The sequence below is a fragment of the Pseudopipra pipra genome, chromosome 3 (genome assembly GCF_036250125.1).
Source record: "Pseudopipra pipra isolate bDixPip1 chromosome 3, bDixPip1.hap1, whole genome shotgun sequence".
Lineage (NCBI taxonomy): Eukaryota > Metazoa > Chordata > Aves > Passeriformes > Pipridae > Pseudopipra > Pseudopipra pipra.
In genome coordinates, this window is record NC_087551.1 from 86,008,536 (window position 1) to 86,026,925 (window position 18,390).

At 38.2% G+C, this 18,390-nt stretch overlaps 1 protein-coding gene across 50 annotated transcripts in view; it reads right to left on the reverse strand.

Annotated features, from left to right (window-relative positions):
• Positions 1–597: 597 nt before the first annotated feature.
• RIMS1 (regulating synaptic membrane exocytosis 1) overlaps positions 598–18,390 on the reverse strand; it is a 318,203-nt gene continuing 300,410 nt past the window's right edge. For all 50 annotated transcript variants that reach the window (XR_010429395.1, XM_064650149.1, XM_064650188.1 and 47 more), the window contains 5 exons: positions 11,788–11,929; positions 6,870–6,982; positions 4,428–4,529; positions 3,216–3,355; positions 598–2,835 (listed from right to left, as the gene is read on the reverse strand). Coding sequence is in view for 49 of the 50 variants with exons in the window: in XM_064650149.1 (XP_064506219.1) it covers positions 2,617–2,835; positions 3,216–3,355; positions 4,428–4,529; positions 6,870–6,982; positions 11,788–11,929 (716 nt within the window). In the remaining variant the exon portion in view is untranslated. The remainder of the gene's footprint in view (positions 2,836–3,215; positions 3,356–4,427; positions 4,530–6,869; positions 6,983–11,787; positions 11,930–18,390) is intronic.

The following is an 18,390-nucleotide window of genomic DNA, read 5'->3' on the forward strand; positions in this document are numbered from 1 at the left end:
TTTATGTTATTTTTAAATTGTGATCAGGTATCTGTGGGACATGGAAAACTAAAAATCAACCAAAGTACATAACCTTTGCTTCTCTAGTAAAATTTAGTGCCAAATTCTGCTCTCAGGTAAATGTCTATACAGCATTGTCCGTAACAACATAGGGCATATTTTAAAAAGTGCCAAAGATCAGTAGCTGTTCTCACATCTCAAAGGCTCTACACACAGCAAACAGAGAGCTGGTGTCTGGCTCTAACACATATTGCCCTCCTGGCCTACTGCAAGCAGTCACAGCATCGCTCCTCTACAACAAACTGATTTGATTTCACCAGATGGTAATTCAGATAAATTTTTGTTTACTTCAATTTGCCTGCTTCAAGTAATGAGAGCACAATTTGGCTCCTTTCTCAGGGAAAAGGAAGCCAACCAAACATGACTTTCACCAGGCCTCAGTTTTTGGCCCCAGATTTCAACATATACTATTACAGCAATCAAAAGAACCATAGAAATTACTTATCATTTTACTGTTCCTTACACATTTCACACAGTCCTGCAGCAAGCAGAATCACAGATGAACCCTAGAACATACAGAGAGCACAACTACTACACTGGACATGAAAAGGAAATTTTATTAAACATGTTTACATAACATGAGTTGGAAGTTCATTTAAAAGCACAGGGGAGTGTTAAGACAAGTGGTCAAAATAGAAAGATACTATTGAATTATAACTAGTTGGTGTTTGGCCACTAAGACAGAGCAGGATCTAGTAGTAGTGCACCAACGCTTGAGTTCTTCCTGCTCAGCAGGTCGAGCAGTAACCAATTTATGCCCTATGGAAAGATGGGCAGAATAATTCCCATGTGTTGAGTAATAATAAATAGTTCACTTGGTGCAGGCAGTATGTCTATGAATTAAAACCTAGTGTGTACACAGTTTCTACATGTGTTACAGCCCCACAGTAGGAATCTACACCAAAATAGTTATTAGAAGGAATTTGGTCCGTACTACATCACGTTTTCCATAGGGTAAAAAATAAAGTCCATCTATAGACATTTAGCACCAGACCTACATATCTAGCCTGGCTAAAACCTGCAAAATGTCTATAAGAAAAATGGATGGCTTAGATTTCTTGGTTACTTCAGTATAGTAATTACGAGCAAACTGTACAAGTACATGCAACATACAAGCTGGCCTATGTGGAACTAACATACATTATTAAATAACCTTTGTCATCTCTTTTTACAAAACGTGCATGCAGCTTTGAACAGTTCCAAGTCATGCTGCTCTATTTTTGTGATCACAAAATTGAATGGCCTGTAAAGGAGGGGAAACATATCAATGCACCTGCAGGAATCTGCAGTACTTCGCACATATACAGAATATCACAAGGGATTTCAAGGCCAAGAAGAACTCAAATGAATAAAAAGCAAATTGAAATTTGACTTTTCTTTTTTTTTTTTTCTCCAAAAAGTAAGATATCTTGCGTTAAAAAATCAAGCCTTGTGCTTGCATCAATCTCAAAGAAATGTAAACTAAAATTTGATAAAAACATTAGTAAGTGCAGAATATTTCAACTGGAATTTCCAGCGAAACATTGAACAACTCATACCATGCTCTATCCAGGGCAGACAGGTGCGTCTGAAGCGACACACATCAGAGAAGCCCGGGTACAGCTGAAAGTGTCATATGCTCAATTCATTCCTGGTCAACATTTTGGGAAGTCAAATATACATTTATACACAGAAACGTAAGTATTTCCTCTCCATTTCTAGGAGGAAAATTGCATTACCAGTAACATATTCAATGTCAAAATTAAGACTAAAGCTGCTTTATACCAGTCCCCAGCAGTAGTTGCAGAATTCTTCAAAATTCTTCCATGCAAAACATCATAAACATAAAAGTTATTATATATATAATGCAAACATATCTGCTTTTTACAAAGAAAAAGTGGCACTGTGATGATTATTTATTTTTAGGAAGATAACTAAGATTGGTCATTTGTTCTGGGTTCCCATGTGAGAGACTTGTAAGTACCAGAACCGAGAAACGATTTGAACTCGCTGGAATTGTAACTGTGGCTGTTGAACATTTTAACGATGCTTACAGAGATATGCTTCAGCCCTTTTTTGTTTGGTTTAGAAAAAGAAAGGAAGGGTCTCTGTTAGCAGTGTGAGGACTTCTATGAAACTAGCAGAATCATGTGGCAAAAAACTGGTGGAAGTGAAGTACAGAAAAACTGTTGAAACACCAGGAAGGTAACACTGCTTGAGGGCTCTGTCAAAATGTGAAAAATGCAACATTGTTAACAGAGTGAGAGCTTCCAGTTTGGGTCACCTTTGACTTAGATCAAATCTAAAAGTCCCTCCCCTTTTTCTTTTTTCCCTTTTTTCTTTTTTTTTTTTTTGATCATTATAAGCATCAGTGATAGCCGCTAAGAGATTAGCCATATGTGATATACCTTTGTTCTGTCAATTTAAGCTATCTCTTAACAAACAGACATACATTTGGATAACTACTACAAGTGAAAACAGAAGTGATTGTCTCTCTCCAACAGTGTTTTTTGATTATGTGAATATCTGGTTCCAATTGTTATCCTGGGTGATGTTTTTATTAGACAGCACCTGCTACTACGATCTAATGCAGGGAGGCCCAGTTGAACTTTCCAGAGATGATTGGGAAGCCCTGCGTGTCAGGGGAGTCAATGTTGGATCCACTAGCGATGAAGGTGGAAATAATTTATACCAGCCTATTACCACACTGGACAGATCTAGTTCCTCCAGAAGGATCTGGGCAACTCCCATGAAGCATTTGTGGTCCATTCGGCCATAGTCTCCCCAGACTATTACCTGGAAGAACATAAAATTAAGGTTCAACATTGTTCCCAAATCCGTGTTTATATGGGATTATGTACTTATACCTGTGCTTATACATGTGCACTCCTGTTATGTGTAGGATAAGGAAAATGTTACTCTCAAGTGTGAATGACTGCTTCCCTTTTGTGGGAAAACCTTATGGCAGGACGGGAGTGAGGCAACAAAAGAGAAATGTCTCACATCTCAGACATTTTGCAAGCCTGAAACCACAAGCCACAAGGATGTGTTTGCTGATAGTTATAAAATTAAATGCTTATGAGTTGGAATGGCTTTACGCATACTGGTTAAATTTAAGTAAACATGCAAGTGCTTCTCCAAATGACAGCTTAAAATGGGATTAAGAAGCAACTGACCTGAAGGACTTTACCCTGTGGACTTTCTTCAAAAACCAGTGTCTGTTGGTACAAAGGATCAAGGGTCTTCCTTGCAATTCTTGTCTTCTTCTTAGCTATACATGCTCCATTTTCCAGTAAATACACTTTGACATATGGAGCTGCAAACAGAACATTATGAATGTTATATTTGGACTTAAAGTGCACATCTGAGATGCAAGACAAATGCCTTAAAAGGAAACCGAGTGGAAAGAAAATGACAAACGTTATCTTCACTGTATCTTCATAATTGTATAATCTGAATACAATTATATTCGTAAAATAAATTACATGGTCCATAAGAAATCAATTTAATTTTTATAAACTTGGAATACAATGATGTAAGATGTTACTAACAACAATTACACTTCATGTCTGTAATTTTAAAAATGCTTTATTTTTCCAGGAATTAACCGTCACTGACAGCTATTCTGGAGTCTCTATTATGCTTAGGGGTCAGAGATAGTTCAAAACAAAAGAAATATTTAAAACTACACCATTCCAATAACACAGACATTAATTGCTAGTTCATCTTCAGCTCCTAGAGAAGTTGCAAAGTACCACTTTGGCTAAATGTTATCTAAAACAACTGTTACAGTTGTTACAGTAAGCAGTCTTTGTGGTATTGATTCTAAATCTCCTCTAACAGACATTTCTATAAATAACTTGAACTTCAACAAATGTCCTTATAAAATGATACAATATTAAATCTCATTCATTATATAAATTATTGACACTAGCACTAGCACAAGCTGCTGTCTTCTTGAAGCACAGTTGCGTACAGAAGACCCTGGCATGTGAGTTTGTTAATTTGTTTGTTCAAAGCACTTTCATCCATTCTTCATCTCTTTTCATGGAGAACAAACACAAAGGATGTCATCTATATTGACAAAGTCCCTCTTAGATATATGACTTGCCTAAGATACACAGAAATATTTCTGCAAATGTTCCTTCCAGAACAGATGTTGAGTTGCTGAAAGTCATTCCTTGAAAGGTGACATGCAACTGGTAGATGTGAGGTGGTACACTGGTAGCAAGGATATATCCATGCACACACTCCTTGTTGAAAAGCAAACCAAACAAATGCAAATATAGTGACAGCCAACAAGGAGCTCAAAAAGCTCCAATCCCCAGTTCATTAATGTATTTCATATTGTTGTTTTCTGTTCATATATTGTCTATCTTTTTCCATACCTGGGGTAGATTTGGAGCCAGGTTTTTGTGTGAGGCCACGGGCTCTAATGACTTCTACTTCTAACTGGCCTTTTTTGTCTACCATTCCAATCTGGATGTCACCTGAGAGGGAGAAGAAGGAAGTACACATTTTAGAGAAGCAGTACAGCTCAGGAAATAGGGTATAAGAGTGAGAAACAGAAAGACTAGCTTGATATTATTCTTCTGCCTCATTATGCTTGTTGCCTCTCCCCCTGATTCCTTTAATTTCTCCATCCTTAACCAAGGACTAAATGATATATAATTAGGGAGCAGGGTGCCCTCTCTTGGTGTACAGTTTTTACCAGACCAAAATAGATGTTTTTCCTTCAAAAGTCTGCAACAAGCATAAGGGTGATAATGTTCCTGTTTTTATCAATATTCCACACACCCATTTTTGGTACGAATAAAATATTGCAGCATGTTAAAAAAATAAACTGCTTTTGTTTCTAAATAGGCAAACTCATTTTCCTGCCTGAGTTTTGACAAATGACATTTCCTGCAGAAAAAAATGTAAACTGCTTAGTCTGAGACGAAGCATGTTCTCATCTAGATCAACAAAATACAAGGGAAGTCAACTGTGAGCTGATGCTCAAGGCATTATATCTCTGTGGTTTCATATATCATGGAATCAGCTGGGTAGAAGTCTAACAGGCCACCTAGAATAAAAAATGAACAGTATGACACGGGTAGCTATGTGACACTTGGGCAAATAAACAAATTCACGAAACACATGAGTATGTATATATTTGACATGTAAACTGTGATTGTCTAAAAAAACAAATTCACAACAGATAGTCTCAAACTATAGAAATTGGGGTCTGGATTTAGAGAAACAGCATTTTGAAATTAACTGGGCATGAGATTTTCACGTTTCTCTAACAGCATATTAAAGTAGTATTTATAGCTTGGTATGTGAAGCATGACAGAGCAGCAGGAAAAATTTTTTTATCAATCAAACTTTGCTTGAATAAACATAGCTCTGTGTTACACTAAAAATAGGTGAGGAAAATTCCAACAAGCCTTTTTTAAGAGCACATCTCTGTATCACACATCCAAAACAAAACACACGTCAGGGAACCAGAAGGGGGAGCAATAATACAAACATTTTCAAATTGTCACTTGTGAAAGGATACCACAGAGAAGGTATTCTGAAGGTTGTTAAAAAGCATGATGAAGTGTTTTTGGGACAGGCAAAACTTGAGCCTTTAGTAAATAAAGTAGTTCTAAGAATTTAAAATAAATGTATTAGTCAAGTTATCTGCAGAAAAATCTTTAGTCAAAAAACAAGATTAAAATAAAGAGACGGAAGAAATCTAGACCCTTACATTCATACCAATAAAGCCACTTAGATATTTATTGGGCAAACAATCTCACAAATATATTTTCTTTCAAAATAACAATAAAAATATTAATTTAATAAAGTTGGTGATTATTAATGCTTTAGTAGCAGTCATTTGGATTTATACAGCAAGTCTTGCCTTAGAGGGTACTCAGAGCATTCTCAGGATAGTTTTCCTTCTTCTAATGTGTTGGGAAGAAAAAACTCTCTTCCACAATTTTTCTTTCTGTTTCTCTCCACTTTTTCAGATGTGTCTCAGTACCCCTTCCTATAACTGATTTTCCTAAGACAGTTGTACTGAAGCATTGGCCATTTATAATTTCTAGCAGAAGTATCATTACACTAGTGGATCAAGGACTCCTTACTCAGCATCCTAAAGCATGTCTACGAACTGCTCATATATAAGCAAAAAACAACAACAACAAAAAACCCCAAGCCTTTCCGAAGATACTTACACAGACCTGCACAGCCCTGTACTGTTGCACTCCTTGTACAACTCCCACTCTGTTCATATGAAGAAGATACAGCTAATGCTACTATAGGAAATTACAGACAGGGCTGTAACATAGAGAAGATCACAGGTAGCCTCAGGCAGCAGTTGTGGAAAAGAGCTTTGTGTCTCTCATGGCAAACACTGGCTTTATCAGCAACCGATAAATAGGCATTGCAAATGTGGGCAGAAGTTTCACATTCTGGGATTACATTAACTTGGAAAAATGTAGTTTGGTCAGAAACCCTCTGTCACATGCAATATAACCTGTGTCAAGCGAATATAAATTCTGGACAGCTGAAATTTTGCAGAGAGCCACTTTTGGAGAAGCCAAAATAATTTTGAGTGGGAAGTAAAACCCCTATATTCAAATGGCAAATAAGATAGCCAACACCTTAAATGGAGAAAATACTGTTTCTCACCCCATTTTTGATGCCAGCATGCTAGAAACACCAGTGACTGCATATAGGACCTTCATGTTTACAGTGAAGGAAGACACTTTGTAAGTCTTTTTGGTGCAGTAGTCTGGCAGTGTGTGCCTTAGTTAATTGTCTTATTAGTCCCTTAACAGAGTAGAACATATTATTCTTACCCATGGCAGGGGTTGCCAGTGTTTGTCGGCCTACTAACTGTGCAGGTCCAAGTCCATCAAGGAAATCACTAAACTGACTGTCAGCGCCCAGCCGTACTCCAGGAAATATTAAGCTGAAACAAAATAAAAGCTGGTTAAGCATAAGATCAGGATTCATTTCTATTGTCCTACTGCATTTACCTCAAAAGTACTACTGATATAAGGCAAGCAGCTCAGGATGGACAACCACAATTCTGCACCATCAGGAATGAGCTGTTTCCCATGGACTCCAAAGCAGTGTAGTGAAATTCTGCACACAGACACAAAATAGTCCATAAAACAGGTCTTGCTAAGCAGTTCTTCAGGAGCAGTGAAGAGTCTGACAGGTGAATAAACTGTGAGTGACCTTGTATGAGAAAACATAAAAGCTTCAAGAAATTTAATAGCCTGTCCTTCATTTTTGAATGTTTGACTAACTTAGATCCAAACCCCACCTGCATCAGTTAGAGCTAACAGGAAAACCAGATGTATACACTAAATTAATCTGATTGCTGCAGCTGTTTAATGAAGCAGTAAACTGGCAGGTAGTACTAGTGGTGATTAGAGTTAAACCTCATACCACTGCCTAGCCAAAATATTCTGGTAGACAAACTGGATCTACAGTTGGTACCTACCCCTCTTTCAAGATACAGATTGAACACATACATAGGCACAGATTATATGGAAACATTCAAGGCCAGGTTAGATGGGGCTTTAAGCAACCTGGTGCAGTTGAAGATGTGCCTGCTGAGGGCAGAGGGGTTGGACTAGATCTATACAGGTCCCTTCCAACTCAAACTATTCTATGATGCTATGATATCTGCTTTTCCAAGCTACTTTCTTATATTCCAGAGTCTCCACTTTATTTTTATTAGAGACAGAGTCTTCAAACAATAACAAGAGAAACAAACAAAAAAAAAGAGAAGGAGAGAAAGAATGACCCATGGTGGGAAGACTCAGCTTTGACTTCCTCATCACAGTTATGAGGAATAAAGGAACAGAGTTTGAACTAAGTCTAGATAACATCTTACCCAGCAGGCCATCCACCACTCTATATCTGCTTCTCCTTCAAAGAAAATTCCCTAATAGACTGCAATAAATAATAAAAAAACTTCCTAATAAAAACATGTAGTGTGAAAAGCTTTGATTTCTTCACATCAGGCTTATGTGCTCCAGCCATTCAATTCACACTGAAAACTCTTTACAAACCCATAAGTTGCATAGAAAAAGCCCATTTCTCTCTTGAAAACTAACTGCTCTTACTATGCCTGCATAAACATATAGATTGTCTGTGACAAAAATTGGCCAGAAAATATCATAGAATCATAGAATATATTGAATTGGAAGGGACCCACAAGAGTCATCAAAGTCTAACTCCTGGCCCTGCACAGGATCGTGCCCAAGAGTCACACCATGCACCCAAGATTATTGTCCAAATGCTTCTTGAACTCTGTCAGGCTTGGTGCTGTGATCACTTCCCTGGGGAGCCTGTTCCAGTGCCCAACCACCCTCTGGGTGAAGAACCTTTTCCTAATGTCCAACCTAAACCTCCCCTGACACATCCTCATACCATTCCCTCAGCACAGTGCTTCTCATTAGAAAACTCTTTTTCCAAGCGTTTAGTTTTAAAATCTGTCTTTTTTAAAAAATAAGTTTTCTTTAGATGGAGGAGGAAAAGAATCTCAAGGTCTCCAGTTCAACCATCAGCCCACCACTTAGAGCATTCGCCTAACCTTGAGATGCAGCTTCAAGCCCAGCCCTTTTGACAGACACAATCTGCTTCTCACCCCAGTGTCATTATCCTTTCACTCTTGCTTCTGCTATGAAAAGTTTCTTGCTTTTTTCTTTGGCTTTTTTCCCAAGATGTGTCACATTTTGTCACAAGTTGACTAACACAGAAAATATTCACTTGAGACCACATGTCCAGCTATACATATAATAATGAAGGTTGAGAAGTACACACTCATCTTAATGTATATTAATTCTAGTTCATTAAACCCCAATTAAGGGCCAAGCAAGTACTTGGGGTACCTACTGTAGGAATAGCTGAGCTACGTATCTGATTGGTCTTAAGAAATGCAACATGAGGAATGTTACTGTCAATAAATTATGTGATCCTAGAAGTAAAGTCAGGGTCACACACACAAGGAAGGACAAGAATCCCATGCAAAATTAACTTAAGCACTTCCTAATTGTCATCATTATCTCCCTACAGTAATGTCAAGAGTGAACTTCAGACAAAACAAGAGAAAAAAATGTTGCAAGCAGCCCCACTATTCTGAATACAAGGTGCTGTCAAAAGCTGATTCAATGTTCACACTAGACATAACATCTGAAGTTAAAGCTGACTCTTCTAATGTTAAAAAGCAGGCCCAGGAAGGGAGAGAGGGAGATGATTTTAGGATCAGCTGGGACAGTGCCTGCACCCTGATTATATAACAGAGCTGTGTGGTTTCCCCTCCACTGAGATTGTGTTGAAGTAATGTTCTACAAATAAGCCAGTGATGCACGTGGGGGAAGTAATTAAACAGTAGAAACTTCTTTTATTGGTCATCTTTCTTACCATTTAACTTTCTTCTTTCACTGTGGTCTAAACCCAGAGCTGCTGTAAACTAATATTATTCTATGGAACTCATACAAATTTGAAAACAACTGAGGATTTGATCCATAGCTAAATCACAGAATCACAGAAAAACAGAAGACTTCACAGAGGTTTTCTAAGCCACAAAGTGCAGCACCCCATTGAACAGAGCCCTCTGGCATCCCTTTTGCCTATGGCATTGTGTGCTGTTTAAAGAATATTTCTCTTCTCTCCTTTCAGCAAGATATATTTAACTTTTTCACCTGAGTTTTGTTGTCTCCCTCCTTTGACCCATTCTTCCAGGCTTCCCTTCAGAGTCACCTGTTAGATTTCAGTGGTGTTTTCACTTCACTGAACTCACTGTTTCTTTAGTCTTGCCAGAGATTGGAATACAGATGTGGAGCTCAGAGAGAACAATCCTTAAAGCTAAGGTCAAGTACAAAGTGGGTTTGGAGTCATGAAATAAAGCTAAGGTATACTGAGAATCAGAAATCAACCAGAAGAACTATCAAACCAAAACATAGTGAAAAGTTAGGGTGCCAAAAGAATGGATCAAAGAAGCAGGACAAACATGGTCAGATGTGAAGATAGCTATTGCATGAGAGATCTGAGAGGTAAGGAGAATTATCAGAGGCAGAGCTGATGCTAGTGCAGCAAGAGATGGGGAGCAGGCACAGGTGCTGAGGAGACAGAAACAAGACATGAAATGCAGATAGTGTGACTACCAACTTATGATAGCTTGGAGATGTGCCTAGTTCTAAAGGACAATTTTCAAACTACGTCGCACTGCGCACACCCAGCCTGCTATATGTCCCAGTAAAAAGCAAGCACTCTGTTTACTTACCAGGCTTGCTCTCCTCACTGCCTTACTCAGAAGCTGATTCTGAAATCAACAGTTTAAGGCTCTACCTTTTTGTCCTCTAGATGCCTGCTGTGACCTCCAGATCCGGACCTTGGCTGTCCTAGCCTTGACAAATCTGTTTACACACAATGGAGGTGGAACAGAAGATTTAGCTGTTCCCCTAAAAATTTCCTCACCCCTAGTGCTGGCTCCCACCCCTCCCCTCCACTGCTAATCAGGAAAACAGGCTCCCACAGCTCCTCCTTAGCAGGGTCCAGTTTATTGGGCCCTTTATTACCGAGGGGAGAGAGTGATGCCTTACAGATTGACACTCCAGCATAGAGAGGAAGGAGGACAGGCAGAATGTAGTGTTGAAAGGGTAAAAGTAATGCCCCATCAAGGAATCATAATGATGAAAACCAGTCCCTTATTCTTCACTTGAGCTTTATCTGAATTGGTTTTGAATTATTCATGATGTAGCCTGTTTTTCTTTCTTGGCTCTTAAAATTCTTAGCATTGTCACAGAATCAGGGGATGGTTAGGGTTGGAAGAGACCTTAAAAATCATCTAGTTTTGATGCCTCTGCAATGCTCAAGGACATCTTTCACTAGATCAGGTGACTCAAAGCCCCATCCAACCTGGCGGTGAATACTTCCAATGATGAGCCAATCCACAACTTCTTCGGGCAGAACAGTGGTAACACAGTAAGCATATAAAAAGACGAAGCCAAAGAAGTCCAAATCTCTCATTTTGTTTCCAAGTCTATAGAGTGCATTTGCTTACCCCCATTTTCCCTTTCTGTGGGGAGTTATCTTCTAAGAATTCCCTAGTGACCGCTGTGCATTGGTACACACGGTAGAGTCCCACTGAGAACTGTGAGGAGGCTGGAGTATTCATGCATTCTTTCATGTCAGAACTGCCTTTGTTCTCCTTTCCTACATATTGAGTTGTTTTGCAGTGAATGAAAACAGCTACCCCATTCCCCACAGCTGTCTGCCTGACTTAGCTGATGGGGCAGCTGGACTTTGCGTTTACAATTCTCAATAAGAGACTTGGACCAACTCCAAACTAAACTTTCTTTGTATATAGTATTACTGAACAGTTTCATATCACAGGGATTCACATATGATGTCTGAAGTTTAACTCTGAGGTAATCCAAACATAACTTAAAGAAAAGTACCCCTATGTTTTGCTTTGAATAATGCAGTCTGAATTTAGTTGTCTTTTGATGAACAAAATGCCTTGCTGGATGCTAGAAAATAAGAATTCTTAAGGAATCCTCTCCTGATTTCAATTTCTGAGAAATTTATGTTATGCGCCTAAAATATTGCAATTTTTCAAATGTTTCAAGAGGAAGAATCTGTACACAGAGCCATCCCCTTCAGCTAGAGCTTGGGACATCCCAAGTAACTTGGGAAAGAAACTTCTCCCTCATTAGAAACTTCTCCTACATTTCTCATATTTTTAATGCCACTTACTTGCCCTCAGAGCTATAACTATTTATGCTGCCATCAGTGGATTCCCGACTTGGCTGTCGAACCATACGACTTCTCATCTCTGCTGCCATTCCTGTTTCTGTGCTTCTCTGTATTGTGCTCTTTAGCTTCTTGCTGCCACCCTCTGAAAGCAGAGAAAAAGAAGCGACAATTAGAATGACAACTTAGGGCAAAGTGTTTCCTTGCAGTTTCCCCTCACTAACAGTGATCTGACTTAATCATTTATATTTAATATCATAAAAAGACTATTCTGATTGAAAAAGCAGTCTCTCTTCCCCAGTTGCAAACTGGAAATAGCTTCTCTTCAAAAGAGCTGAAAGCTGAAGATCTTCATTAGGGCAAACTGCTGGAAACTTGATATCTTTTTAATAACATTTGCACAGTTGGAATGTAGCCAGTTCTGATAGTGTTTGCTAACCACATACTCAGTAATGTGCTTCTAGACACCTTGTTAGTTGGCTGGGTGATGGCAAAAGAAGTTACAACTCTCACAGAAAAAAAAAGATGGAAAAAATCCTTCATGCATTCCACAGAAAAATGTTAAGTATTAAGATACTTAGTATCAAAAATATAATAACACGCTTTGACTTGGCAAAATCTTACTTTTCACCACAAAACATCTTCAAAGTAAATAGTGAACTTTATAGAACTTATGAGCTCAGTATTTCCTCAGCAGAAATAACTCTTGGAGAATATGTTTGGGAGATCAAAGAATAGTTAAAGCTGGATGGGACCACATCTGGGTCATCTGGTCCAACATCCCTGCTCAAGCAGGGTCTGCTAGAGCACATTGTACGGGCTTGCATTCAGACAGTTCTTGAATATCTCCAGTAAGGGAGACTCCACAACCCTTCTGGGCAGTCACAATCTAGGCTTGCAACTGAACATTAGAAAGTAATGTAAATCTTGGGGAATTTCCATTTGGAAAAGCTTCTATCACACATTCTTTAAAATGCAATTTGATTTCCACCTGGAAGGTTTCATATTTCCCTTGAGCAAGAGAGCTTCCAGTCCTTTACAGATCCTTTTCAGATTATGGCTGATCTACAATGAATTCTGCTGTTTCATGGCAGAAATTATACTTCTAGATGATGATTGTTGTTCTGAACAATCTTTAACTAAATTACTTTCACCAAAGTCTCCATGTGATGTAATAACGTGTGTTGTCTTCAAATTCAGTATCCTGTTCTTTTTCATTTAGTTCAAAATGGGTACTCAAAATTCAATGGGTACCATTACTTTCTTTCAGAAAGTAGTAAATTTGACAAAGTTTCATGTAAGTACATGCAAAAACATTCTTCTGCATTTGCCTCTTCATTTTGGTGCTCCTTCACTTGCTCTTTGCAAAGTTTGTACTTCCTTTTCATCATCTGCTCAGGGGAATATCTGAAAAAGCGAATGTTTCTTCCATCTCCATCTGCTGTGGAGACTGAATTGCTCTTAAAGGTTTTTTCAGCTCCCTCTTTAAGTGGGACATTGTTGATGTTTGAAACCGACAGATCGTGACCTTTCGTCACATAAAATTCAAGTCTTTGGTAGCGCCCACGTGGTCTGCCCATTGCTCAGGGTGTTTAAACACGCTGTCAAGAAGGGCTGGCCCTTGCTCTTTTGGTCTGCAGAGCTCGTGGAGGGCAAGGAGAAATCACACCACACAGCTACCAGAGTAACCTCTTTGGAGCTAGCAGAGAAATAGAAAACATGGCCACAGAGAAAAGGAAAGAGTTTGTATATTGGCCTCAGAGGGGACATGATCACAGTGAAAGAGGCTGTGGTTTCACTCTTAAGCTTTCTGGATGAGGGTTGTTTATCTATGGCCACCCAGAAACAGACAAACAAATGCCTCTGAGTGGAAGAGATCAGCTACTTCCACAGATCCTTTACTCCCTTCTGAGGCCAACAGCTCTGAGGTTTTCCTGTGGACCACCACAACTCATCCAAATTCCCAGTCCTTGGTTATTCAGTGCTGCTGAATAGGATGGAGAGTAGGGTAGGCAAGGTACACCAGGCAGACCGGGTTCCACTCTTACACAGTGCTGGTGCAGAAGGTATTTGCTGGAGCTTCAGTGACTCCATATGTAGAAAACCAAATGTTTTGTCCTGAACTTTCTCTTTAAAAACAGAGAGTGTGTTCAGCATACCAACACTGAAAGGTAGGCTGAGCATCAAAAATTAATCAAAAGGCAGCCTAGAAAGTATAAGCCATATACAGCATTGTACTCCAAAATAGGATTCACACTTTCTGTAAACATGCATTTACCCACCAATACTGTTTTTAATCTCTCTCTGTCTTGCCAAGACCTGTCTGAAAGTGTCTCTGTTTCCATTTGCTCCTAGAAAGTGTGTGAGATTATGTGGTTTACCCCTGTCTTCTTTTCTGGAGCCAGCCAGATCAGGCAGCATAACCAGAAGGATTTAATATGGTAGAACCTGAAATGTATTCAGCTGAATAAGGTTGCTTGTGAGTATTCAGGGCTCAGGAAAGGGAAATTATGAGATTCTAGAGTTAGCTACAAGACCAGCATGGCACAAATCGGTAAAGAGGTGTTGTTATGGACCCCCTAGAAAACATGGTGGGTGCTGAAACTTAGGGATTAGAGCGAGGCTGTTGGGACAACATAATGAACATCGTCATAAAAATAATCACTATGAAAAATATCCATTGGCTAGATCACAAAAACTAATATTTTAGCTTTGAGCCACAGTAGAGATTGAAAATAGCAAATGAAATTATTTTTTTTTTTAAGACTAATATTACATTGTCATGGATAACATCAATATTGCTGCTTGAACACATTTTGCTCCATAGATTTTAAATGCACAGACCATGCAGTAGGAATCCTTGTGCATGGCCATAAGCAAGTTCAAAATCTTGTCTCACTGTGCTGCAAATAACAGATTGTCTTTTTCCAAATACTTTTCACATCACTGCTCTCTGTCTTACAGCGCTGGTTCCACTTCTTTTTCTTTTCTCATCAACATTTTTTCTCAGGTTGAAGATTAAAAAGCATCCTTTTGTCTCCTCTTATAAGTGCTACTAATACCCACAATGTTTCCTGGGAAAACTAGAGTCCTCCTATATATTTTATTTTATAATCTCAGTCTTAATATTCTGCAGTACAATGAGAAATATAACATAAAAGTAACCCAACGGAATGATAAACTACAACAAAGAGTTTATGACATAGAGGAAATTGCTTTTGCCCATGGCTAAGAAACAAAATACATCTTTCACAGGTTTTGGAAGTTTTACGCATCTCATTTCTGTCCACTTATATCAAAAAAGTAAAGAGCTAGTTTATCTTGTTAGTGTACTCCTGCAAACTTCTCAGTAAAATCTAGTTCTGGGAGGGAGGTGCTTAGCATACTGCTGATTTGGGAACTGCTGCTACTTCTAAAGGTACCCCAGCAACATGAACTCACTCTGGGTTACAACTTCCCTGGGAAGGGGAAGGGGAAGGGGGGGGAAGGACTGTCAAGTCCTGCCTTGACAGCACAATGAAGTACAGGATCCAAACAACCACAAGCATTTCTCCTGATATTTATATTACATTTTTTTAAACTTTTATTTTCATCTTGCATTACATTTAATCTAACATATATCTTTGCATATATCTTTGGAATGCTGTCTTTATATGAACAATACAGGTTCATAAAATATTCAGGTTCAATATCTATGCTATGATATACTGAGAAGATCTTCTGCTCATCTGGATATCTACTGGAGAATGCTTGGTCCTGCTCCCAATTTTTATTAGTTTGATATGTACAATTAAATTTTACAATATGTTACAGTCATTTGCCTGCCCTGTGTAAATTACACTGTATTCATTGTGCAGACTGAAGATAAGCAGACTCTATACTGAATACCATTTAGAGGTAAAATTTACTCCTGTATGCTTCTGTATGCTTCTGTCTGCTGTGTCAGTTGTGTAAGGCTTTCTGCATGCAGCAATGTGGATTGATGTGCATATATTACATGGAAACACCTGGCTTAACAGGTACAAGTCAGAGAAAAACTATTACAGAGCAATTGTGATGAATATTTTTGCAGATTTAATAATTGATGGCAAAGGATCATAAAGCAGCTACAAAATATACACAGCATGTAAGCATTTTGCAATTTATCAATAGGCTTGTTGTAGCACTCCTGCTACACTGATGAGTGTGTGCAATGTGCTATTTCCATCTACTTATTATAAATGTAGCCTATAGTAATTCCTCTTTGGTTTGACAAGAAACTAGTCCCCGATTTTGGTTTTCCTAGACAAAATTAACTTAACAGACCAAGCAGTGCAAAAAGCAAATATGCACTATCTTACATTTGCAATTACAATGCAATTGATGTGTCTCCAATTTCTATACTTCCTAATTGCTTTCAAGTATAGAAGCCAGGAACTATTGACAACAGAATTATATTATCAAGAAAGGGTCAGTGATAGTATCTAGAGGTATAAGATGTCCTACTACAGATACCTCAAGGCTAGCTTTACATCTCTAAGGCATCCAATTCAGAGGAGACAATGCCAGAACATTCCTCCCTCCCAGCCCCCTGCTTAGCAAAGCCATGACTGCACATGGCATCACTGTTTGCCTGGCTTTTCCTTTGTGCTTCATGTGGTGCCTGGAATCAGCTATTACATTTTGCTCATTTCAGTATAGGAAGTCTGAAATATCAGGAGGGGCTGCTGGAGTAAAGCTTTTATGTAAGGTGCCAAGGTGCATATTACATGCCATTGAACAAGCCTAGGGGACAAGAATATAAGAATATGAGAATATGCAAGGACATGAGCTTGGCAATTTAGTCAATAGGACAGTGTTAAAGACTGCTGTAGGGCAGAAGAAAATGCTAACATGACCCTCTGTGTACTGTCTATAGGGAAAGGTGCCTTAATGAGCATTGCCCAGAATCATAAAAAGAAGCAATTTCACACACATGCAGCACCTGGGTATGTGGTATGGAAAATTCATGATAATTTCAAAAGAACACACCAGAGAACAAAGCATATACCACTACTAAATCCACAATGAAAGGGATCATAAGAAGAGTGATAATACTCAATGTCATTGCATGACTCAAGGGCAAATTATTCATGGTATCAAGTATGTTTATCCAAAGAAAGCCTAAAAGCTTTGAGCCAGCTATGACTGACACCTGTCAGGACTGTGACCGTATGGTTGGTTTGCACAATGACTGTGTGAGACACCAACAAGGTTATGCCAACTGCAATAGTTAGGGTCAACTTCAATTCAAAGAACTATAAAAAGAAAAGCCAAGGGGAATATTTTTTTCTGTTTCTTTCTGATATGTTAGTGATTTTTACAACCTGAAATGCTTGGAGACCTGCTGAGTTACAAGTTCTGCAGCATCCCTCTCACTTTGCATGTAGCACTTTTAAACAACAATAAAATATATTTACAAATATATTTACATATATCTGACAAAGTGCCCCTTGGCTTATAATCCCAAATCAGAGGGAAAAATAAAAGCAGAAATGGTTCAAAGAGCATTTGTTTTTTGTATATGTGTACATCTTTCGTATGAACTCAGCAGCATATTGATCTCTAAGGCTGAAACTACATAGTGACTATGGACAGAGATAAATGGTAAAAAATACAACATTTAAATACAAATGTTTCTAGACTTTATACTCTGCAATACTCCTCTGTATTTTCCATTCTGTGTATTGTGCTATCCTCTTCTGAACATAATGCTGTTTACAAAAAGATGTGGAATATTGCAGTAATGGTCTTTTAAATGTTTCTTCCAACTATCACACACATATCAAAGAAAGGAGAACGCTGTTTATATTCTTTAGTGTTAGATTCTGAGGTTTAAAATCCAAATATAAACTATCATGTACTTCTTCCCATTTCTATTTATTAAAACAAATCCACGAACAACATTTATATTAATATAAATAACAAAACCTTCTAGAAAGAATATTCACCTTTTCAGCTGGGATAATTTATTAAGAAGAAATTTTATCAGAATTTTGGAAAAAAACTATCATCTCACAGCTATATTTATAAGTTTACATACTCATCTGGTAAACCACTTTCATTCCCAATAAATATTTTCAGAAACTAACAAAAATTGAAAATGCGATTAGTCCATTAATACACACAATATTTTTTTCTGACATACATAGAGCAAAGGAACAAAAAGCACCAATCCTAACAAAAGGAGACTTCAGTGAAGTGCTATTAATGGTTGTATCAATGATTTGATGGCATTTTAGCCAGCATACTGCAGAATCTCAGCTTTTGAATGTATTTTTCACTGAAAACTTGCAGACTCAGACTCTTAACAGTTTTAGATTTCAAAGGACAGCAATTTTACTTATCCAACAGCTCCTAGTGACTTGCATGAAGCTGAAGTACCACTTTGAGAACAAATGACAGGAATATGTCCATGTTCAAAACAAAAGTAAACAAGAAGTGGAAAATCAGACCATTGTCTACTACCTGACAATGGCCTCAAAACTTTGAGCAACTCCTTTTACAAATCATATCCCCTGTAGAAAAGATGGTCTTAGACACATTTCATTAAAAAAACCCAAAACAAACCCACAAAAAAACCCCTTA